The following is a 26259-nucleotide window of genomic DNA, read 5'->3' as shown; positions in this document are numbered from 1 at the left end:
ATCACTTATCTGAGGCTCCTCTGCTCATAAATATCAAATTTAATCTTGTTTAAAGTTTATGAAGTCAGTTTTTATAGCTCCAAAAAAAGAAAAGAAGAAAAAACAGAACGAAAAGGGCAAGGGTATTGCTATATTCAGGTCCTTCAGTAACTATGTTGTCATGATAAATGCTTCTGGTACAAAGCCACCTTGTCTGACTACAAAATACACTGCTCCAGCCACTTTCAGAAATTTGATGGACACTAAAGTTTTTAGAATTGTATAAAGATCCTTTTGCTAAATTAGATTTTTCAAAAGACAGCGTTTGGTTGTGTCGACTGACAATATGTGTCATCCTGTGGTAAACCGAAGACTTGAACTCACTCTCGTGCTCGATGACTTACTTCCTATCTGCACCGCAGGGACGCTTCTTTTTTTTTTTTACTCATAAAAGTAAAAAAAGCCCACGGGCGTGTTGTGAACAAAGAGACAAGTCAAATCAAGACATAATTTTGTTTCAGCGTGGGGTCACAGTTGTTGAGGGTCTGAGTCTGTCATGTGACTGTGTATGTGTTGCGGTGTCTCCTGAATGTGCACGTCCCTGGACTAACTGTAATGTGAGGAAAAAAAGAAAAAAAGGGGGGAAAAAATTGACAATCAAGCAAGCACACAATGAATATATAGGCTACTTGAGTTTTAAAAACTGACATTTTTATATTTACTCAACACTGAACTATGAAATTAGAAAATGATGCAACGAATAATAGGAAAAAGTTCTATTTCAATAAAATAGTTGAAAAATAGAACCTTCAAATGCTAGAGCACACTTTCCATGGCGCTTACAAATATTTATATTTCAAGATCACACTGCTACTGCTGTGTTTGAACTATTCTTCAGGAAGTGGAATAAATCCAGGAATAAATCCCACGCCAGTTTATCATCTACCGTGATGCACGAAACTTACATAAATGTCCGTTAAACCCCTTTTGAATAAAGTTCAAACACAGCATAAAAGTTACTGTAAATCATGGAAGTTTTACAAAAGTAAGGTAAGGAAAGAGAGTTTGGCCCATAAATTGTTCAAGTGTATCCTTGCACATAAACGTATCTAGAAGAGTGAACTAAAAATTCCAGAGATAAAAGGTGGATTTAGGTGTGTATATTTTTTGAAAAATATTTTTTTTTAAAGTAGCAAGAAGAAATCCCTGCTCCCCCTGCATCATGGTCCAGTGTGACTAAGTGCCTCCAGTTTTAAACTGTTAGCAGACGGGGATTGGCTCAGAACCACACCAGTGTTTTATTGGTTCCCCTGGGCAGCGTTATAAGCTGCCTCGCCATCTTTTACTGAGCCACGGTGATTAGGAGCTCAACGTGGTGACGGCGTTGCAGCCACTAGACTGTGATTTACACCTCTGACCAAACACACGTATGTCCTGTAAAGTTGAGATATCTGGAGCAACTTACAGTAAGGGTTTTATATTCTGGCCACATTAGCAGAAAACAGAGTTGACAAGACTTCACTTGAGGCAGAAAGAGTGATTTACAATCAATTTACACTGTATCATGTTAAATACTTGCATGAAATGAGTTCAAAACAAATCATGACTGAAACAACTGCCCACACATTTCCTTATGCCTAACCAATAAAACAATATTCTTGCAACAGCAGGATTATTGTTTTTTCTCCTCTGTTTTTTTAAACTTTTTTTTAACCCTTGCAAAGCGCTAAAGCTCTAAAAGCGCTAAAAAATGACTCAAGCTGGAGTCATTTTCAGTTCCCTCAGAGGGCTTGTGCAACCATGAGCACCTTGGAAGGGTTAAATAGATGCAAAGAAGTTATTTGAATTGTCAAAAAACTTTTAACTTTTAAACTGAAGTCTTGATTCTTAAATAATTAAAAACATTTAATGAAAGTATCCATTCTAATGCACATCTTGATTTTGTACGATAACAAATCCAGTACATGAAGACATAGACTAACCGGAAGTTAAGCCAATACTTGTTGATCCAATGTGTTATTAGTGTTATTAGTGATTCTGCAGCCATCGCGGCTGGTTATTGGGCGCTCCTGATTGCATGAAGCCAGGTGAGGTCCCATACATCCTGTATCAGTTTAAATGGCTGTGAAAGGGAAGGGCACTAGACCCATTTCACATGAAATAAAACATATTTAGTGACAAATGACAGGATTTGAAGGCGGAATTATTAAAACGTGTCAAAGTTAATAACGTTTTTACAAATTACCAGATAAAAAATGTATTAATATTTCTCTTTAAAAATTCTATTTTTGCCAGAAAATGTCAATATTTTTGGCTTAGGTGACAATAACAGTGTCTTTATTATTATTATGAAGCAGGTGAAAATGTCATAGTCCTTTATTACAAAACCAACTTACTTTACCTGCTATTACTTTCATCCAAATAGATTTTCCTTTTTGATAAATAAAAACTATATCGAAATAGATCATTTATAACCTTTTAAATATTTAAAAACTGGTCTCTCATGTTCAGTGGATACTACTTGTTGCATGTTATGTTACTCTCAGCTAATGCTGTCATTACAGCTTATTTGCATGTTGGAAATCTGAGCTGCTTTTAAACTGAAAACAGGTTCCAGAGCGAGGAAGAAGAGCTCTGACATACCTGAGTTATGGATACACTGATCTTCCTCACCATCAGTGTACCTGGATAACCTCAGCAGTGCTGTGGTAGTTTGAGCAGAGAGTTAGAGAGCGTAAATGAAGTGGAGAAACCTACATTGCAAAAGCACTGATTTTTACTCAACTATTTGGAAAGGAAGCAGAGGGCGGTTAAATCTTATTTCTTCCTCCTCCTTTATTTCTCCTTGACATGTAAAACTTTGCTGCTGAAGTAACAGAGGAGCTGCATCTGGACCCTGCGGGATATGCGTGAAATCATTTCTCTATTCCTGTAATTAACTGTAATGTCTCGCAGATGGTCCTGCGCATGTGTGTTTGTGTGTTCTGTAGTAGAACCAAGAGAAGAGCAGAAGAAATTCACGAACCACAGACTGTGTGGAGACTTTTATGAAATAGCAAATGGCAAAAATTACAAACAGGGAGCATGGCTCAACAAGTGGAATTAAAGTGCCCCTTGTCCAGAGGATTTTGAGGGTGGGGGTGGTTTCAGGAGACGCATACGACCGCCTGAGTCAGAGAGAGGGCTGCATGTTGCGTTATTATCCTTTTGGAGTCTTGAGCTACACGGATCATTGACACCGCCAAAGTGAGAAATCTGGAAGATATGTTTACAGTTTCTTTTCAGGAGAAAACAAGCTCTGCAGCAATGTGCACGGTGAACCAATGCAAATATTTAGGAAGAAGAGGCTTCAGGGTAGTGTGTAATTCACTGACATGTGGCTAGAAGTACACATGAGAGGTGACACAGTTCCTCAGAGCTATCACTTTACCGTACCTTGCTGGGACTGGCTGACATTGAAATAGTCCCCCAGCTGCCAGCGGGTAGTTTGTCACTGGCGTTAGGAAGTATTTGATAGCTCTCTCTCTGCTTGAAGGTATCACTCTGAATGAAACAACCATATGTGCTTTGCACACACGCTGCAGGAGCATTTCAGAGTTACTAATATGTCAACAGATAGAGAAAATTGTGATAAAACATCAACACAAACTCATAAAGCAGGAGGCTTCCATGTTATTTACAACAAAGTGCATGTATTTCTTTTTTTTATTGGTCTACTGTACCTGCAGATTTCCCTGCAGAACAGTTGAGTGATCTGTCCACACTCACTGTATGATATTAAGTACAAGTTAAATTTATGTCTTAACTTCTTGGTACAGTGGATAAAGGAACCTGTAATACCTCTTTGTTCCAAACAGGTCATGCAGGTAGGAATTAAGATATAGTGAGGTAAAAACAAGCAGGAATGTTCTCCTCAGCACTCAGCCAAGCGGCAAGGTGAGTAATGCTGCTCCCTGGCCGGTGCGGAGTGCGCGCAGCTGCGTGCGCCTCGGCTCGCCCCTCCCACCCGCAGCTCGGCTCTCCGCTCACCAATAAAGCGCTTTTTTGTCCAGGGAGTCGGCACTTGAGCGCATTCCTTGACGTGGAGGCTGGCGTACCTCTCCAAGGATTTGATGAAAACGTTCCCTGTAAAGCACAACGCGTTGGCGACAAAAACAAAAAGGACGCGTTTGAAAAGCTGGGGCGCACTCGGGAAAAACAACCAGGTCTGGAGTAAAAACCTCGGTAAAGTCATCCGCTTGGATAAAAAAAAGGCAGGAGCGCGACTGCGTTCCCTGATTTGCTTCCACGGAGTTACGGGTAAGAGTTTCCCTCATTGTACTGGTGAAATAAGATAAAAACACCGAATACTGTCCAAGATCCACGGCCGCACATTGAAGAAGGAGTAGTGCGTAAAAACGGGCAGATAATGCTATGCGGCCAAACGGGACCGGGTTAAATATGAATCACTAAAATATGAACTCTCTTTCAACTTTACGCAGATGCTTGTCAAAGTACCGGTTTAAATGCAAACTATCAAATATTGTTTATTGAAGCCATGTAGGATCCCTGTGATTTGAAAAAAGAATGACAAATAAATACGTTTTTGCATTAGGTTGCATTGATGCTCTCCAACTTGACTGATTGCTGGATGTTACAAGTTCATCGGGGATGTGGGCTGATTTATGGTTCCGCGTTACACCAACGCAGAGCCTATACGGCGTGGGTGCGTGTCGCCGTGTACACTACGCCGTAGGTTACGGCGTAGGCTCTGCGTCGATTTAACGCAGAACCATAATTCAGGCTTAATGCTCCACAATGAAAAAAAAAAAAAGAAAAAAAGTGTCCCTCCGTATTTGAGGGGGAAATGCGTAAAAACAGGAGCGTGTGCGCCGTGCCAGCGGGCCCCGGCGGGGCGGTAATGAGGCGGGCTGGTGTGGGACCGCAGGACGCCGTGCAGCGTGCAGGGACAGAGCCGAGTGTCTAGACCGCACCGGGCCGCGCCGGCCGCACACAGGACAGCTGTTTTTGGAACTACACATCTACACATGATGGGAGCGTCCCACAAACACAAGAGCTTCACAGGACACGAGCTCGGAGCTGTTCTTAACACGCTGCAGAGTCACAGGGGTCAGATGTGTGAAGTTTGTTGCGTTTTAATTGGTTACTGAGGACAATGTTGAGGAAATGTTGGCCGTGTTTAACAAGTTCCACCACGCGTGATTATCAACAGCAACTTTACAAAACAAAAACAAATTATGTTGAGGAATTCATTCAGCTACTGAATAACTGAAGCCCCATTTCACGCATGACTTGCAAAACAATTAAGCTTTTCTGGTCCAAGCTTCAGTCCAAAGCATGTCAATGCCAGGCTGGAGTATTAAAGCTGTCCATCACTCTCTGCTACCAACTTGAAAAATCAATGAGTAGCATCATTATCTTACAACTCAAAACGTGCACAACTTCAGGAGCAGCTAATCCTGAAAAGCTCAGTTATCTTGTCTCAGTTCAGAGACAGACGAATGAATCAGTTACTCAGACATAAGGAAAGGTAAACACAGAAATCAGACAAATGTCAGTTTCCTTAAGAAAGCGTGGAGCAGAGCAGAGAGCGATGAGGTCAAATTCCTGAAAGATTAAATCTCAGAGTGACCTATTCCGTCTCTAAACTAACATCCAATAAAGTGGCACGACTCAACATGTTTAAAGCAATCTCTGCTCCAAAAAGTAAAGATAAAGTAACTGAGCATCTCTTTTGCTGTTCATTTTCCAGATAATATGCCAGCATAACCACAAGAACCAACCACACCGCCCAGTCTTGGAAATGTGGTCTCAGTGGATTAAGGAACACTGAAATTAAATAATAACTATTAATATTATTTATCATAATAAATAAACAGCTTTCTGGCATAGCTTCACTGCCCACATGGGAATCATTGATTGAAATACATTACAAGTCTCTTTTATCACATGCTTGCACATGAGGTGCTTCATTTATGTAAGAACAGTCTTCCAACCACAATGCATTTGTCTTACAGATAGATTAGCTTTGCTTTTTTTTTTGGACACTGACCCTCGGAAACAGACACAATTAACTGCCAACACTATCCTGGGGGCAAACTAGCAGACTGAACTACTTGAATAGCCCCACTAGTAACCCCTCACCAGTGTGCTGCTTGTTTCATTGCCATGTGTTTCCTCACAGACTATCATTATGCTACAAAAAAAAAAAAAAAATAGAAGCTACTGTGTCATTGACGGTATGTAATCGCTGCAATCTGGTTATATATTAGGCTACCAGACATAGCAGAGCAGCCGCTGGAGGCAAATTACCCCTCATTGTTGAGGACAACTTTTTGGCAACAAATTTAAACAAAACAGCACTTTTTTTTACTCAGAGATGGATGTAATTTATTTTTCTCTCTTCATCAACATTTCCTCACTGCTGAGAGACAGAGTGTATTATGAAGGGCTGAGTAATTTGTATGAAATTAAGGAAAAATAGAGGAAAGTGAGTTTCATTCTGCTCATCTTAATCTCTGACAAAAAAAGGTTTATTCACAGCTTGTCAAAAATATTTGTTGTATAAAACAAGGTGCCCCAGATGAGAACATTTAGATACACAGATATGAAAGAAAAAAACATTTTTTTTTAATTTTTATTTTGCCCTCATGTGCCTGTGGGTGGGTGGGAAGCCTCACAAAGGGTAAAACAAAGACCCTCTTGTCACAAAACCTGATTTTAACAAACACAGGTCTGCAGTCACACGACTGTGACAGTGATGTTGTAACCGCACTGCCACCCCAGATCTGGGTAGCAGCATTGTGTCAGCATGTACTTTATCTATTATTTTCATTTCTTTTTTTTACAAAATCAATGCTGGCATTTCATTATCTGTGCCAAAGAGCTTGGGAGGAAAAGAGCACTGATGTCTAAATCACTTCCAGACCACTATTGACAACTGTGGTATTTTATTTGTTGGTTTAAAACATGACTAAAAGATCTGTTGGACATTTTACCAGAGCTTTGTGGTTCTTTGAAATTAATTCCTACAACAACACTCATCTTTATTTTGAACATTGCCTCTTTTATTCCTCTGAACTGGGAGAGAGCAGAGGATTTCCAGCTCTGTGTTTTACGGCAATTAGGAGGACTGCGTGAATCATCTTACCCCTCTGCATCAGGGGGATTAGAGGGTTAAAAGTCAGGTCCTGAGGCGAAGAGGCCTGAGTAAGGGGAGAGAGGAGCGATATCAGAAGGTGGAGGTAAGGGAGGAGGACCGGAGTGGGGCACTCTCACAGCGGGCAGGGAGAGAGAAGTTGACAGGGCAGAAAGTTGGAGCAAGTGTGCAATTTCTGTGTGCGTTTGCTTTTGTCAAGACCAGGAGAAAGTGAGGTCTCATCACAGTCAGATAGGAGAAAACTCAACTCATGCTGGAATTTAAAGATTCAGGTGCTGCACGGGAGGCCAATTGCTGTCTCTGGTGGACAACGGAAAGCTGGAGATGCTTCTTATAAAAGGCATCTTGAATAAAAGCTTCAAAAGGCTTCAACCTCAAACATCAACGCTGAACCAGTGGTATGCGGAGGCAAACCCCAGCCCGTATGCCTGCCAAGCTAAATTGAAGAAGAGTTTGCCGATGCAGCCAAATGATGCGTTCAGAAAAACCACTTCAAAACCTTGCATAAATATACACATACATGCAAAGGGCTCTGAAGGCTTTGGAGTGGCCCAGCTTGAGCCAAACCCCCAAATAACTGCTATCCTCCATGTCCACATCCACGCAGAGACAAATGCTCACAGCAGTCAAAATTTACAGCTTTGACTAACACTATACTATTAAGCTTCGCATCTGATTCAAACGCTTAAACTTTTTTTGACCCTCTAAGCAGTCTTGAAAGAAAATCTGCTCAAAAGCCCAAAAAATCCCCCAAATTCCTGTGAAGAAGTGAGGGACAGAGAAGGAGGATGCTCATCCTAGAAATCTGCCACAAATTGCTGCATTTCAGTGGGCCTGCGAATAAAAAAAAAAAAAGAAAAAAAAAAAGAGAAAAGTCTCTTAATCTAAGGTTGTAATTACTTCTGGCCAGCACTGTAATTAGGAGATGAACCTCGAACCAGATCTTACTGGGCACGAGCAAACCAAGGGCACGCACACTCACACATGCCTCACTGTTTGACCAAAACCAGAAGTGGAAAAGAACACTCCCCCCTCTTGGAGGTTGTAGTTAGTTAACTAGTGGGACTTCTACGAACCGGGAATGAATGTGATGGTTCATGTGAGCTTGGATTTTAGAGTCTGTCTGCTCACCACCAGGTTGGCATGTGTCATTCGATGTCTCAGAAAGCAGAGTATTTCTCAGACACTTTCACGCGTACGTGTCACACGCACGCACAAGTCGGCTCTCTTTCACCCGCTGCCTCACTTTTTCTGCAGTTTATTTCGGTCTCATCGGGCGATGCTGATAGCGCCGCTATCTAGCGCCGCCCTCAGAGTCAGAGAGCCAGACACAGCCTGGGAGCTGAAATCTGTACGAGTGCATCAAAATGCCACCGCGGATCGGCCTGAATCTTAAACACTCAACACTGCAATCAGCAGACGAGCGGTGGTGACAGTGCCACAAGTCACGGCTCGCCCATCGGTACAAATAAGAGCAACGAAAAGCCTCGAAAGATGAAACATCTAAAGCAAAACAGAAAGCTTTCCTTTGGTGATCCCACCTTTTCTTAGATTGTTTTCATTGGGCTGTGTTTTATTTGGACTAAATACATTTAACGGTGAACGGTTACCTTTACACAATCCCACAACAAACACTTTGAGCATTAATGCCAAGCTACTAAAATGTTCCCCAACTTCAGAGAGATTAAACGTGATAAGATGAAACAGAAGAAAACAGAAAACGAAGGAGTATTATAGTACACACAAAGGGTGAACTATGAGTTTTTTTGAAAATAGTGAGGAGTGACTGACAAAATTGTTTCTTTAAAAAGGTATTCAATGATATGAATAAAAAAAAAATAGTGGAAATAACAGGTCAAAAGCAGTACACCGTGATCAGCAGTTACTTGCTCACAGTCATTCAAGAGGCTTAGCGGTAAAGATGATTTACATCTATTTCTAGAGTTGAGTTCCACTTAGAAAGCTAAATATTTATTCTTCATTCAAGTGACTGTCTGAGAGGAGATGACCTTGTGAAACTGACCATGGCATGCCCAAAGCGTACACCATGAGTGCTCAAATTTAGCATCGACGCTCAAAGGATAGCCACCAAGCCATTAGCAGGCATGCATCGCTGCATGTAGCCGTGGAGATGTATCCAAATGAAAGCGAACAGAACAGACCAAAGCTTTTGTGCAGCTGTGCCAAACACTCCTTATGGAAAATAAGCTCATCAGATCTGATTTATGGTGGGAGAAGTCATTTTCAGGTGTAAACGCTCTACTCACATCTGTGGAGCATAAGACCCACAGATTAAGCATGAACTATGTCTTAAATCCACTGAGTCAAGTAAACCCAATCTGAATCGACAGTATACCCTCTCTCCGATAAAAAGCCGTTTTTTTAGACCATACGTTCTATTAGTTGGACAAAAAGATGAGAAAACTGCAACTATAAAAACTTGTCTTCTACTTATAAAACTTTTATCATTTGGTTTGTTTGTTTTTCTCCCCACAAAACCAACTGATGTGACAATTTAAAACTTGTGTTGGCTTGAGGAAAAACCAAGGCACATGGCACAGAGATGAAATCACATACCTGAAATTGTACACAAATAAAATCCTTTAACTGAAAAAAAAAGGGCCTAATTGCAACGACTTCCTTGATTCCATGCAGAAATATCAATAAAAGCATTTGATGTGGTTGACTGTGGCTGACAGCAACATCTGCAGCTCAAGAGATGAGCCAGAAACGTTGTTATAAAAACAATATGACACACGCCGTGTCCAAGTCGGCGCTCTCCACGTACACATTTTCAGGCCGGGCCCGATGGGCCGATAGCACAAGACAAGGAGCTGACAGAGTGGAGAGCGGTCGGCCTGCATTCTTCCTCCGTCATTGTTTTGTGTTGCCACACAGCCCGCCGGTGCTCAGCACGCTCCTCCAGACAGCTGGAATCAAACCAATTAACAAGAAAAAGACTTCCTGTTTGGCTTGTGAGCCATTAACAGTGCGTGACAGTGCGGCTGGATTCCAGCGAAGGAGAGAGAGAAGAGCAAGTCAAACACAGTTGCAACATATTCCAGTAATATCTACAACTGTTGTCTCTTTCAGGAAAACACTACCTGAAGAAGAGGAGTGGCGTGGGAGTAGAGGAGGAAGCATCCTAACTGGGTGAGGGAAACATTTCTTTAAATTAAATCCGGCAGCTTTATTCATAATATGTCAATATGAGTAATATGAAGCCAGTTACCCTCGCCCAGACATATGGTTAACATCAGGGATGCAAAAAAAAGTTATTTAATATATGACAGACTGCAGCAGTAATGTCATATTTCTTGTGTGGCATGTCAATCCACTCCTTGGATATTTTTCATCCAGACATCCAAACAACACACTGTTGGCGGTCGTCACCGTGTTAGCTGTAACACCTTGGATCAATAGGGTCCTTTCACAGAACTCCGAGTCTGTTAACACGACTGGCGGGAGAACAGTGACTCTTTTACCACAATCAGTGGGTGGCATGTTCTTTCATCACAATGTGCTCATTTTGTGTCCACCATATGCACACCGATCTGCTGCCATACATACTTGCTGGAGGACCAAGTGTGTATAAATTCCCTGCTGAAAACAGTGCTCACTTATCTTTTGCGCATTTGGAGTTCCATCTTGTAAAAAAGCGTGAGACGGTAGCAAGTTTGGATAATTTTAGTTGGGTTTCTTGTTAGTCTGGTCAGTTATCCTAATTGTTTTCCTCTTGGATATAAAGAATGAGTCTGGTTCCTCTGGATTCGACTTTGATAAAGCACGTTACTTACACAGCCTGACAACCAGAGTAGTGTCAATAAAAGATGGGCGAAGATAAATGCAGTTTAAAAACACAACCACAAAAAAAAAAAAATTGTATTACCACAAAGTACTACCACCAATTCTGCAGCAACCGTGGCTGTCTTTAAGAATAGTGCTTGGTCCCTCCAGTATGAGCCTTTGTGTCGTTGTGATTGGTTTAGTTCATTCTGGGCTGGTGGAAAAGTCTGACGATTTAAGTATTAGACCAACATCTTGAGGGAGTTTTGGCCAAGTCAAGGAGTATGGCTTGCAAGTCTAGTTTATTATGTTAACTGACATTTCATGTCATTTTATAAATAATAATAATTAATGATCCAAGGTTATTGGTTATTGGCTCAGTGTGTAACTGATGCTCTGCTCAACGTTACATTCCCTTCCTGACCCCTCACCCTCTGTGTTGTGAGCTGTGACGGGGGTGTGTGTTGATTTGTAAAGACACACACACACACACACACACACACACACACACACACACACACGCACGCACGCACGCACGCGCGCACGCACACACACCTCTGGACGCACGCCGCTACTCTCAGTAATTGCCCCAGTCTTCCTCCACCACACCGCCTGTCCCTGCTCTTTCCTCCGCAGGGAAAACACAGAAGTAAACAGGGCTGTGAACTTCTCCGGCTATTGATTTTCACTTCTACCTCAAGCCCACATTCCTCAGATTTGTGCCTGGTGTGTACGCTCGCTGTAAATTATTTGCCACGCAGACAATGATTCAATGTCAGCTCTGAATCTGCGTCTGGCTTAAGAGGAACGTCAGTGCTTGTTTGGACGGCCTTGAATTGCAGAACACTCTGACACTATGTTCATCTTTTACACATATTTTTCCTCATGACTGGGCTGTACTTGTGCACGCACGTGCCGGACCATCTTGTCTTCATTTAAATATGCCTGGATGTACTTCGGGTCCAGAACCTGTGGCTCAAGGTACTCCAACGGAAAATAGTATGCAACCGTCAGTTAATGAAGTTAACGACTCTACCTTAAAACAAACACGAGAGCACACAAGGGTGTTCCAGCATATTACTATACTACAAATCTATCATTTATATAAACTTAGTGAGATCATAATCTTAAGTCAGGTGACATGTTTGAGCAAACACACAGATGTACACACGACTCTGTGTTGTCATTCAAGAACCTGCTTCACTGAGTTCTGACATCAATGAACGGATGTCTCGAGATCAAACAAACTGTTCCTTCTGTAGACAAATTCCTATTTCTACAGGTAACAAAAGATCAGCTATTTGTTCTGCCTGAAAGTGTGCTGCACACAATTTGTATACCAAAGGAGCAGATAAAGGCCAAAAACATTATACAGAGACCCTATTCATCTTTATTCTCTATAAACCAGAATTTTTTAGCATTGCTTTTGCATGATCTAAGTGTAAATCATGCTCCCCGATGTATTGCAAACCTTTATATAATCTGATTAACCTGCTGTTGTGATTTTAGAAATGTAACTTCCATGCATTTCCATTTGATGTAAAAAATGTACATCATGAGCAGATTGTTCATATGAATATGTTCAAGCCCATGTCTTCATATTGCACTGGTTTTGATGGTCTGCTAAGAAAAAAAAACATGCAACACGAGCTGCCGGAGGCGGTTAGATAGAGTTGTTGTCAGCAGATGTAAGCCCTGATTGTGTATGCTGACACCCTGAAGGGAAAAGGGTGGCTCACATGTTTATTCCTCCACCTCTTTCACTTCCTACTTGCTTTTCTTACCCCACCGTCTTGTTTGGGCCAGACTTGAGGAATATTTACATCATGCAGCCCAGCTGCAGGCAGACGGTGATAGGTCAGTGCTGATGTCTGTTGAGTGAGGTCTTTACACACTCAGAGACTGAAGGCTCACCTTTTTCAGTCAGATGTTGGCAAAGACAGAAAAAGGCATTCGCTTCACAAAAGGAGATGGTGGCTTTTGATTTATGAGATTAACTACTTACAACTTAATTATATGTTTTATTCAGCATTTATGAGGAAATTACTGCTCCCAAGCAATATGCATGGGACATTTATTAAATTAAAAGCCCGTCTGACAGGCTGAAAAAGACAGCTTTGATTGAAAAGTTGATTGCAGGGTACCTGAAGCCATGGGGTTGAGGCATATCTGCAGTGGGGTTAGAGGTGGTGGTGGTGGGGGAGTCGCTGTACCGCCTGACTGCTAGCTCGCCAACCAACCTCCCCTAGTGCTGGCCCAGTACCAACCCAGGCAGTAGTTTCACAATAAATTCCTTTGTGACATTGTAATCAGCAACAGTGATCTCCAGTTCACATTTATCTTGCGTGTGTGGCACATGTCTGGGTTTTTTTTCTTCCTTCCAAGGGAAAAGGCTGCAGGGCAGAATGACAAGATAAATCTCAAACTGTAACTCTTAGGAAGAGGGGGGTTGGGCTTTGGTGCTTTTGGCCTGAAAAACAAGTATATTGCCTTCCTTGAAATGAAGGCTTTACAACAGAAAAACTGAGAAATGTTATTGCTGTACCAACATGGGCACAGTATGTGCCACTGACAACAGAATATGGGCATGCCTTAATCTGTTTTCCATTATTCCTTGCTAACATTTTGAGAGAGGCACATCAAAGCGCGAGCCGGTTGAAGAGAGTCACATTTTCTTACATAACGTCTCATGTCAGAGTGCGGTTTTATCCAGAAACGGCACGTGTGAGTTCAGACCGTCTTGTGCCACTCAAGTGTCAGCTTGCATTTGTCTTTTCCAAGTCAACAAGTGCCCATTGCCAAAAAAGCATTCAGCAAAAGTAAACAAGTTGTTGTTGCCCTGCCGGCACTAGACAGCCCTGTTCCTGATTACCGTCTCATCCACCTCCAGCGCTCTCGAACCTTATGAACGTCTCGAGTGAGGCCTTGCAGGGCAGTTGTGGCAGGTGGAGAAAACATGCCTTCTCTGGATTCCAGTCATACTCTTGTTATGAACAAGCCAGAAAGAATGAAAAGAGGTGAACAGGGGACCAAACGGAGGAGAGGGTGCCACGGATATTTGTGTGCAGCCCATCAGCCATCCAACAGACTCCTGTAGAACCAGTTGCAAAAAAAAAAAAAAAACCTTAACCTTTTGGAATCCAGAGCAGATACTCAGAAATGGTAATAACAGTATTTTGAAATAATGAATGGAAATATGACCCAGACAACCAAGGTAACAGATAACATACAAATGTATCATCAGTGACTACATATGTTTATCTAACAAGGACAGCCAGCCTGACAGTCAGCCAGTCTTTCTGACTCTCCGTGAGCCTGCTTGCTGCCTGACTCACACACTGACTGATTCACCTTCACGCAGTGTTGTTGCAACAAAAGGCATAACAAAAACCTATTCCAATCACCAGATGTGCAAAAACTTTAACAGATATATGAAGAGTAGCTAGTGTTCAGAGATGCTTGCACCAGCCACATCCAGCATAAAGAAAGATGTACGTTCAATCTCAACAGGTAGATAAGGATCACTGTGGGCAGAAGAAAATCTAGCATCGTCGTCATGCCAGAGTGTTGACATGTGCATGATACTGTAGGAATGGCTCACAAAACTGGTCCATCCAGCCTCTTTAAACCACAAACGCACATACAGACACACGTATAACACAAACAACGGCCTGTCCCTGCTCAAGGCCAGGTTTTCTCAAATAGTTTGAAAAATATGCGTGTTGTCTTTTTGAAATCCCCCTGTGCCTCCTGGGACTTGCTAACACTGGGTGTCCACACCAGTAGCACAGTAGACAGTAAACCACTGCCAGAAAGTAAAATAAAAGTTTGGATTCTGCAAGCGAGCGTGGACTGTCATGTGCCGGATTTGACAGTAGGAGCCAATTCCTGGCCAGAGACCAGACTTGTGACACTAAGATGTCATATTTACGGTTTCCTGGGGATGCGGAGCACTTTGGCTTCAACAGTCTTTGACCTCTGCAAAGTTGTGGTTTTTTGTTGTGTCTGACTGGAAAAAGGAGGAGTACGAGGCATGAGGCGACACGGGCTGACAGAAGCTGTCGGTGCAAACATCGCTGAGAAAACGGATCAAAGCCCAGGTTGTCAGCGGTGCACCGGAAACCTAAGTGACTGTGAAACGCGAGTGTCCTGTGGTGGTGAAGATCTCAGGCAGATGTGCACATCTATGCAAGAATGCGATTGGGGGTTTGTGTCCCCGGAGTCAAAGGGCAGGACATGCAGACGAAGGACTTGTGTCAGTGCTGAGACAAAACAGTGGTCACTGTGATAACACTGTGAATTGAAAAGAAGCGAAAGTCAGCCTGCGTCAGGGCATCCTGCGTCCCCACTCGTGGGAGCCTTGATAAAGACAAAATCAGATCCAGTATCTACTTAATCCCCCGTCACATCCTTCAGCAATAAAATAAAAGGAAACAGCCCACATTTCCTTTTGGAACTCGTAGTGTCTGACCTCGACGCTGGAGTAAACTGCTTTCATGCTGTTGTGGACACCCACGCCTGATCTGGTTTGGCTGCCCTGGCTGTCCACCTCTGCAGAGTTCCCCTCCTTTCCTGCCTCCCTTTCTCTTTTGGCGCATGTCGCATCATTTACTCAGACACACTCCAGAGGTTTTGGGTTTCATGTTGCCCTGGAGGGGCAGAGAAAGCACCTGTTGTCCAGGCGAGTTACCAGCAAGACTCAGGTGTGTTTGTATGAAACTGGAGCTGGGCGTGTGCCCGTGTCGGACGAGGCCTGTTATCTGTGTTGTCTGGACCACAGTTACAACAGAGGACACAGAATACTGAGCAGAAGTAGAAACGCTGACCCGCGCCTGCCCTCTAACCTCATGGAGCCGCTCCATGCCTCGCTTCCTTACAGGCTTTGTTGTCCTTCGGACTGATGCTATCGGACCAGATGAATGACTGTTTGGCTATCGGGTCTCTTTTGTGACTCTTATACTAATATTTTGCATTTCTTTAACAGATGAGAACATAATATATCACTTGTAATACAAAAGCAAACACTAAGCTCCCTTGTCACTCAGTCCATAAAATATATATATAGTTTTGAGTTTCACCGTTCACGTACCCTCCCAGTTACCCCTGGACAGTATTTTATGTTGTCTTTGATGTGCTTCAGCTGTAGGCCCTAATGGTATTGCTTCACACTGCTCTTGTGAGCAGGCTGGATTTAACCCATAAATCCTGAGATGGCAAGGGATGGCTTTCAACCTAATAACAAGCCTCTTTGCAACTAATTAGGATACACAGCAGAAACAAGAGGAAGACACAAACGAAAACAAACAAGACGCATAGAATGAGTGAAATAGATGAGAATGGGAGAGTTGACTGAAGAAGTTACAAAGTTTCAGCTAATGTAAAATGGATGTTATTGGTTCTTTTCTTGTGGTAAGACTGAAGTCAAATGGAAGCTTTGTGCAGCAGATCGTAATATTACTAAAACCCCTAATTCTCCCCCCATACAACTACAAAAACACAGCAATAATATTGTGGCTTTTAAGATGAATATTGTCAGCAACATCTGCAACTCAAATGTTCTTTTCTTTCTTGTTTATTTTCTGATCACTTCACTGACCTTGAAGTAAAAGCCATGCTAGTAAATCACATTCATGAACATCATCTTTCTTTCCGTTTTAATGAGGTTTACAATGAGCTTAAGCTGTAATTTTGAAATATCTGATCTGCAATTTTCCATCCACAAAATATGAGTTTATTTCAGCTGTAATCACAAGCTTATGAAAAAAGGCACACAGAAGCTTTTTGTGATCAGATTTAATTTCAGTTCATGTAAATATTACTTTTAAAAACATATAAATGTGTGTTTTAGAGCTCAGAGGATAATCTATTTTCCGGTTCTGTGCAAGGCAACGCTTTAGTGGCATTTCTTCATGCTCATCTTAAATAACTGGTACAACCAGCGATGAAGCACTGCATTAGTTCTTGCCATTAGAAAAATGCTTCACAGAATACTTCAGACTGCATGCCAGCAGTCTGACAATTCTGCGTGCGTATTTGCGCTACGCGTGTCTAAATTCTTCTCAAACTGCTACCTCTTAGGTGATGTTAACAGTATCTGATCGTCCGCACAATTCTTCATCCCAGTTGTGCAATGACCCCTTTCTCACCTTGACAGGGAACCCCCAAAGGACTGTGGATAACAAGGTCCAGCTGGTAGCATGAATGTTCCACGGTTACCCATACCTAAAACACTGTAGATCATACTACTAAAACACATACCAGAAGAACTGTTTCCTTAGAAGATATGGCCTTTGAAGAGAAGGGGTCTCTTTATTAGGACTCTGCGTTCGTCCATTACCATCACTCAGCATCTAGTTTCTGGCCAGCTCCTGGCCGACCTTTCCACGGATCGTCATTGCTCCTCAGAGGTGGCCTGCAGCTTTGAAGGGAAGAACTCTTGACACTGAGGTTGCTGGGATTTCATAGCTGAAGCCCATTACACCCTCCCAAAGCCGGTCCTTATTCACCCCGGTTCTCCTGCTGACAGAAACTCGCTCTTATCTCCCCTGTTCCCCTGCTGGTGTTTTCTTTCTCATCTTGAAGAGAAAGGAAGAGCGTGATAAGTGCTGAGTTAAAGGATAGGGGGGAAAATGTTAAATCCTAAGGCCTCTACTTATGTCCTAATGTTTTTAGAGCCCTAAAAGGCCGCTTTATGTCACTTGGCATTACCTGTCACATTAGAATAAAAGCCGAAGGCTTTTATTCTAATGTAACATGCCAACCAAGACTCATACTTTACAATCATAATTCTGGTCGTATTTGTTCAAGCTTTGATCCGTTTATGAAGAAAGAGAAAAAAAAAAAGTTAACTTCTTCAAACTCAGCTGCCGCCTGTCTCAGGAATGTCTCGAGAGCACAGGGGAGAGAAAAGGAAATTACAACTCAAGAAAAGAGAAGGAAGGCGAAGTGGGAGGGGGCATTCCTTTTTTTGTGCAGCATTACAAGACTGGCCTTTCTACTATCTCTCTTCTGCCCTCAGCCGCCACTCTCAGCAGTCAGTCAACACCAGCCTACGACTGGGAGGCACACAGCAGTGACACCACAGCTGCACCTTATCTCGCCCACCCATCTGCCCAAGTCACTTGCATCCAAAGAGAAAGAAAACAGTCAAATCTAACTTCTCAAGTTCCAGTTTATCTGTGATCTGGCAATATTCACTGGGTAAATCCCTCCCTGTCCACCTCCACCGCTGTTTCTCCTCTGCTGGGTTATCAGATGTGCCTGGCCCAGTTTTGGATGAGACACATTCAAATAAACATTTTGCCCGGGGGAGCTACGGTAGAAATACCACGATGAGATTCTAAGAAAAATATTCTCAGCTTACTCTTTTCTCATAGCTGCCTTGAAGTTGTACATTCTAGCTCTTGCCCTCATACCCCTCTTTAGCCCTGATATCCTGCACCAGAGTTCAATTTCTCCACTTAAGATACGTATTTAATACAAATAGTGAAGTTTATTCAGCATTTGGTCTGAAGAGGCAGCTTATTATTTTACATTTTATGTATTGAAACTCAGAACCCCAAACACTGTGATATAAAAACCTGAAACATTCTGCATGCAAGCCAGATGTTTGATTCTCCCTTTCCTCTTTATCTCCTGTTTATCTCCCTGTATCCTTTTATTTTCTTTTGTTCTACATACATATGCAACACAACAGCCACACTTTCTTCTCTTTCTTTGCTCCCACCTATCATTTCAGAGCTCCCAATGTATTTTAGACCATTTAAAAAGAGGTCTGGCTGTAATATGAGCGTGTGACTGAAATCTTCATTTATTATAACATTTTTTATTATTTGTAACCAGAGCAAATAAAATGTTCTTACCTTGGATTTCGACCCAGCCACTGAGTCATGAGCTAAAAACTCGCAGAACTCTGGGCATTGCTAATGTGTTAACATAAATTCCCACTGGCCCTGAACACAAATTATGGGTTAACTGCAGCTCTTCACCTCTGCTGCTCATTCACTTGTAGCCAACAGGAACGTATTGCCATCCATAATCATATGCAATTCTTAGTTAGTCTGACCCCTCTGCATGGCTAATGAAGTGGGGGTAATGTTTTCATATCATCAGCGAGTGCTTACTCTGAAAAAGAAACCACTGCTCAGTTTAAATATTGAGATTTGAGCAGGTTGATTTCGTTGACATGGGTCTGGACAGAGCAATAGACCTGTCATGCTTAGAATAAAGCAAATGATTACTTTTAATTATGCACTGAAGGAAGGTAGGAAAGAGGGATAATACAAGATCAGGGAATATTCCCCAGAAGGTTGCAATTTAAATGAGGAGCAGGAAGGAAAGTCTGCTGAGAGAGCAGGAAAATAAATGCCATAACTGCACCATGATGACATGCTACTCCCCATTTTCCTGGCAGTCTGGCGCACCATTTATCTCCTCTCCAAGTTAAAAGTCTGATTTTTTTTTGGAAGATAAAGTATTTCCCCAAACAGAATGAAAAGTAGGTGAATATGTTTTAAACAGTAGTTTTATTTATTTTTTAAAAATCAAGATGGAATTAGTATTTGTTTAAGAAAGCATGACAGCTTCATTTGTATTTGGAACAAGAAAAAAAAAAAAAACACCAACCAGTGCTTTATTCAGTCTTTTTGAATGTTGAATATCATATATGTCTTATATTAACTAAATATATTTAATCAAGGTGTGCCTTTGGAAGAAAAGAACAAAATAGTTCCCACACTGAAAAGGGAGTGAGGAACATAAAGCATCAAGGACAGTCTCTGACATCTCTGATGAAATGTGCCACATTTCCAGGTGATCAGTGTGTGAACAGAATGTTCGGTGTGTGTATTTCATCTGTCCTAAACTGCAAGTCACATATACTTGGCTCCTTACTAAGATATTTTTTGCAGTACAGAGATCAACAACTGCACCATTTAAGGCCATAAAATAAGCCTCCTCAACTTGGCTAATATACAGCACTTAAATACAGGATGTCATAAACGTTAAGAAAGCAGTTTGCAGAGATCGACTTACTCTCCGCACCCCGTTCAATAAAGTAAAAAGCATTAAATTGAATCAACATAACTGGAGGACACCAGGGGAATTCAGAGTAATTCTGAGCCAATCAAGCCATAATGCCTCTGATTATGGATGGAAGAAAAACATTTCTACTGACTCCCTGCTACAGACAAGCAGCGGTCAACAAACACGCATGCTGCTTCTCCCCCCCAAGGCCATCCCACCTGATAGCAGGAGAAGATAAACCCCTACACTCTTTTCCACAACTATATCTTCTATATCTCCCCCTCATTCCTCTCTCCCTCTCCTTTCTACCATCCTTTGAAGTTCTGAGCTGAGACTTCACCAGAGCATACGCTTTATAAGGCTTCATCCCAGATCTTAAAATACAGTATCATAGGTTTTAATGATCTACTCTCATTTCTATATTTCATTCAGTAGAGACACTTGTTTGATAAGTACGCCAGAGTTTACTCTGCGTAACAACGAAATGGAAAGGGTGATCTGTTTAACTTGTATTCAGTTCAATCATTTCCAGCCCATCAACTCTTTTTCAGTTTTGAACAAAACAAATAAGTCACCCCAGCTACTTGACTACATGTGGCAAGGATGGATATGGCCATAAAGCAGACAGTACAATTTGTTTAAACTGAATAGATTTGTGCGAGATGGTATTTGTTTTGTTTTTGTCACAGGCTCTTGAATAAGTACCTTAACGTCATCGCCTCACTTCTCACATGATGCATAATCTTAAACACATATGCTGTGGGATTATAACTGTAGGGAAGACGGTTAACTCTGACCCCACTTCAACCAAAGCATGCGTGCAGTGTGGTGGATAGCATCAATTAAAATTGCAAGAACATCTGAAATGGATGCAATTACTACTAAGTACTATTTATGATGGAAATCATTGTAAAATGAATGTGGTCTTCATTTAACCAGAAAAGTGTGGCCGTATGCCGCTGCAGTATGTCAGTTCCTCCCTCCCCCCAACTGTAGCAGAAAACTCCCTCTGAAGCTTAAGGTCAAAGCTACAGTCCAATTGTTTCAGAGACCTTGTGACAATAGTTCGACTTTGATCACTGGCTATGCATAGTTGAAACTTTGATAATTAATCTTTTTTCAGACCAGCAATATTATGTCTGCTGCTGTCGGACACAGTTCATGATCAGTCAGAACTCAATAAATACAATGAATTTTTTAAGTGAAGAACTGTTTTTGATTAAAGCTTTTTTGTTCTCTTTTTTCAGGCTGGGCATGGAGATTAAAAGACTCTGCACCATGAAGATGTTTCTCAGCCCATTGACGCCCTTGCTGCTCCTCCTAATCCTTCCTGATGGCATCTTTTCGGGCGAATGTCCAAAACATTGCTCCTGTTCCACTCCTGAGTCCATTTTGTGTTTCCAGAGACGTTCCTCAACCATGCCCAAGGAACTAGACCCATCCACAAAAAGCCTCTACCTGTTTGCCAATGGGATTGAAGGCATTACGACAGAAGATTTTGGTGGTTTAGAGAACTTGGAAATGCTGGACCTCAGTCAAAACAAACTTACTCAACTGCCTGACAGAGTGTTTGAACCATTGACATCTTTGAAAAACCTGGATTTGTCATCCAACCAGATCACCCACATTTCAGAGGAATGCTTCCATGGTATGGCACAGCTTGAGCGCCTTTATTTGTACAGTAATCATATCAAGACCATTCACCCTGCAGCCTTTAGTGGCTTGGAACACCTATTGGAACTCAAGCTGCAGGGTAACCAGTTGACATCCCTACCCACCCTCTCAATGCCCCGGCTGCTGCTGCTGGACCTTCGCTTTAATGTCTTAACCACTTTGGGCCCTTCAGATCTCCAGACACCAAACCTGGAGTCATTAAAATTGGGTGGTGTGGGGCTAACCAGCCTGAATAAGGAGCTCATAGTGAGTCTGAACAATCTCCATGAGCTGGACATTTCAGGAAACCATCTGGAGTCGTTTCCCTCTGCACTGAAGGAGACGCCAGGATTGATTCACCTCAACCTGGCTGGGAACCCAATGGGTCCTCCAAAGGTAGAAGATCTGCAGAATCTCAGGGAGCTGTATGAATTGGACATAAGCAGTCTCAGTCTACAAGGTCTTCCTGAAGAGTTCTCTCAGCTCTTCCCCCACCTGAAAAAGCTCACAGTGGCAGAAAATCCCTTCAACTGCCTCTGCCACTTAGCATGGTTCCCAACATGGCTCAGAGCCCAGAGCATCACTTTGGAGAGAACAGAAGAGACCCGCTGCCATTTCCCACTTATCAATGCTGGAAAGGTCTTAGAAAGACTGGAGAACAAGGATTTTGGTTGTCCAACAACAACTACAGTCATTACTAAAACAGTGAAAACAACTACAACTACAATCTCTGTTCCTGTCACCACCTTACCAACTACTACTAAAGTTATTCAAGTCCCCAGGGCCAGTGATCACCCAGCAGCCAAAGAGGAAGACTTGCTCCTACCACTTGCCACTGTACCAACCAGTGGCAGCAACACAGACTCAGATGAAGAGGAGTATTTCTGTCCCCGCACCTGTCTGAATGGGGGTACTTGTCATTTTGACCAGCATGGGCAGGTACACTGTATCTGTCAACAAGGCACCTCCGGCATCTATTGCGAAATTAAGAACCATTCTCTGCCACCTCCCCCTAAAGGTGAACATCCCAAAATTACCCCAGGTGTCATTGCAGACACACCAGACATCACCTCCCATCAAGCAACCGCAACATCAATCCTGCTGGACCTCCACCGCTACATCAAGACGCGGCCTTACATTCGTGGAATCCGATTAACATACCGCAATCTGTCTGGGCCCGACCACAGGCCGATTCAGCTGAGCCTTCCAGCATCCCTACCAGAGTATACACTTCGAGGACTGAATCCCAACTCAACGTATGCTGTATGTGCCAGTCCACTAGGTGCTCCTAGTGGTACAGACAGCGTCTGCACTGAGGCTCATACGACCCCTGACAGGGGCCCTGATGCACGATCCGAGGGGCCAAAGCTTACCACTATGCTGGTGCCTTCAACAGCAATCTTGCTACTGCTGGTGTTGATAGCAATAGCAGTGGGAGTGGTATGCTATCTTCGGCGGAAGAAAGCCAAAGGCCACCTGGAGTTAGACTGTGAGCCCTCCCAACTAGAGCTGGATGGAGTTAAGACGGGCTTAGATAATGGGGGATTGCCTCACAAACAGCCTGAACTTATGATCTCCGAACCCGCGGTTCAAAATGGCAGTCTGGAATATGAGGTGTTGCTATTACAAGATCACTGTACATCTAATAACAATACGTCTTCACACAAGCCCTCCTACTTTTAACGGGTGGCTTTGACGATACAGATTTGAAGGAGGATTTTTTTATATTTCAAATCTGTCCCTCTGAGTGGAGTACAAGGAACAGAAACTGCTGCTTCAAAGTGGAGGGCACAAAACCAGCCAACCAACCAGCAATGGAGAAGCTGGACAAACATTTAACTCATTGCCTGTTGTCCAAGTAGACATTAAATATGTTCAAAACATTTGTTTGCTCTTTAAAAAAGGCACCAACAATGCTTCTACTCTACAAGCTAAATTCTGCTCCAATAATATTCCCTCACTTGTACTTCCATGCTGTGATGTTGGGACTGATGTTGTGTTGGCTGAAATTGAGGGTTAAGAGACGTAATCAGCTCATGTTTTCACCACTGAAATGGGCTTTTGCTGCCTTTCCCCATCACAACAGTCAAATTAAACAATTTCAGCATTTTTGCTGCATAGTGCAGCTCTTCAATTCTACCCCAAAGGGATCAGTCCATGCTGTGAAAGACTTTTAAGACACCAGATGAAGTTGTGCAGATAAGATAACTGGTGCTTGTATTGCTATATTTCGATCTAAAATGTAGTTTTGTATGTATGATATTTTTTTTTAAATATCTGTTTCTTTATTTTCTTACTGAGCAACTTTGTGAATGTTGAAATATTTTCCTCCCGTTCCATCCCACCTCTTTTGACTAACAGACAAAACACCAGATTAAAATGTTTCAAGATTAAAACTCATTTGGTACCAGTAAAGTCAGTCAAAGGGCTTTATCCCCAGAATATCAGACAGTCTAAGTAGATGTGAGTCTGGACTGGCTCAAGACTAAATCCCCTTTCTCCACACTGAAGCCCTTTGGCATGCTTTGCCCTCACAAAGGGAGAATGGAGAACTACAGTACAATAATGTACATGGGAATACGTTGACTGACACCCTGTTGATTCAGTGTTCAGCAAATTGTGTTTTAATCAATTTAAAGTTTGTCTTTCAATTTATACTCAAACAATTACATAACAGCAAAATGTGCATTATACATCCCTTATGTAAAAAACTGCTTGACCACATGGTATACACAATTTTCCTTTGCACAGAAGGCCACAGTTTGAATTTGAATATCCAGATATGCAGTCTCAAGGTGTTTTGTAAAGGACTATGAGATGCTCAGAGATCCACTGAAAGATTATCAAATAAACAGGAGTATGGAGATCCAGGTTCTTGAATGCAATGCAAAGAAGAGTTAAAGTAATATTATTTGTGCAAATGTGTTTGTGTACGTGTGCAAGGTATCTGAACCTCTGTGATAACACAAGCACATGTTCCGTCTTGCACAAAGACCTGCAGAAATCAGGTTACTATCAGTCACTGCCTTAATGTGCCCACATGCCTGAGTGTACTTAAATCCCCAGCAACTCTACCTATAGGCAAAACACACCAAAGACACATCTGTGAATGCCTTTTAAGTTACCCACATTATTTCCAGTGAACAATCTGAAGTTCCATACAAACCAAACACCTTCAAATAAAGTGATGCAAACTGTAAGATTTGCCTGTAAAATAAAATACATTGAGGATAACCAAAAGTATTTTCAATGTGGTTGTTAATTTTTCCCTGTTAATTTTGGGAAACTCTTTGTTGTTATGTTTATTTTGTATATTTTTTTCTATTTTGTGAAACTATTTGTATAAATGGAAAAAGTGATATGATCATTAAATGAATACCCAAAACTAAAATAATCCCAGTTGTCTTTTTTTGTCTCAGCATTTACCTGTGAACAAACAGATCACGCTGAGAGACAGTGGAGGAGAGAATGCGGGGCACTTGTTTGTCATAAACTTCTCTCTTTTCAGCTATCACTAGGCAGGGTGAGGGGGGCCTTCAAAGGAAAGTAAGTTCCGAATAGAAAAGGGAGTAAACGTGCAAATACAGTTATGGTGTACTGAAAATTAATATTTTAGTCACCCTATGCAGACACGCGTGTGTATTTCAACGAGTGTGGATGTCGGAAAATTAATTTCAGTTGTAGAATGCCGATAATTTAGATGGAAACTCAAGAGTGTGAATGAATAACTGAGGTCAATGTAAATGCTAACAAGATAGGGCTGTATTATTTATCAAGTAAATCCATTAATCTACATTATGACTTACTATTAGTCCAGTTTTATGCCATCAGTATGTTAATTTGTTGCATTCTCACAGCTGTAGAGTGACAACAATGATTTTAAGTGACTTTATAGGCAAATTGTCAGTCGATTGGTCGGTAATTGGGTAATGAAGAGATTGAACAATGTTTGAGAAAAAAAAGAAAAAGAGAAAAGGTACGTATCAGAAAAGGACAGAAAAAGGAAGCTGCTACTGCTGTCTGGACCTGCTTCAGAAAATGGATTCCAGAACAGAACAGAAGCTACATGCTACTCTGATGAAAACTGGACTTTTTTTCCCCTGAACATCTTAGACACAAACATGCCTCAGAAAATACCAAGCGCATGTTCAAGAACAAGGAAGAAATAATTGAGAACCACAAAACTAACAAGGGAGCATAGCGAACTACCACAAGACTTTGGTCTCACTACCTCATGAGGCATTGGAAGGCTTGCTATAATTCAGTTATTTAACTATTAGAATTCCTATTGCAACAAGAAAAGTGAGGACATCTGTACTGTGCCTGTGTCAATTACTAGTAAAACTACTGAAACTGACAAAGATATGGATCATACTGATAAAAACTTTTAATTGTATAGGTTTAATTCAACTATGGTATCGATTGTCCTGTAAAAGGAACAAAAACTTCACTGACACACTACAAAACAACTCTATGAGATGGACAAACTTTACCTCATCATGCCGATGTTATTTCTATCTGTGAATAATTCAATCTAATAGGTAAGATATTTCATCGTGAAGTGGGGGACCAAGCAACAATCCAAGAACCCAACATTGCCATCTATAAAGCCATGCTACTAGTTAAATAGCGCTAAATAGTGAACAAATGCTGTACAA

General features: G+C 41.9%; 2 protein-coding genes across 3 annotated transcripts in view; one reads left to right on the top strand and one right to left on the bottom strand.

Annotated features, from left to right (window-relative positions):
* coro7 (coronin 7) overlaps positions 1–26259 on the bottom strand; it is a 126387-nt gene that overhangs the window by 34372 nt on the left and 65756 nt on the right. The window lies entirely within an intron of this gene.
* Positions 4016–24978, top strand: vasnb (vasorin b). 2 transcript variants are annotated; one of them, XM_061712481.1, is made up of 3 exons: positions 4016–4278; positions 10232–10291; positions 21196–24978. In XM_061712481.1, exon 3 carries the CDS (start codon positions 21203–21205, stop codon positions 23282–23284), a length of 2082 nt encoding a protein of 693 aa, XP_061568465.1. In that variant the 5' UTR covers positions 4016–4278; positions 10232–10291; positions 21196–21202; the 3' UTR covers positions 23285–24978. The 2 variants fall into 2 exon arrangements, with proteins under 2 accessions (XP_061568465.1, XP_061568466.1); XM_061712482.1 differs by lacking the exon at positions 10232–10291.

The sequence above is a fragment of the Cololabis saira genome, chromosome 21 (genome assembly GCF_033807715.1).
Source record: "Cololabis saira isolate AMF1-May2022 chromosome 21, fColSai1.1, whole genome shotgun sequence".
Classification (NCBI taxonomy): domain Eukaryota; kingdom Metazoa; phylum Chordata; class Actinopteri; order Beloniformes; family Belonidae; genus Cololabis; species Cololabis saira.
This window is presented reverse-complemented; position numbering and strand designations above follow the sequence as displayed.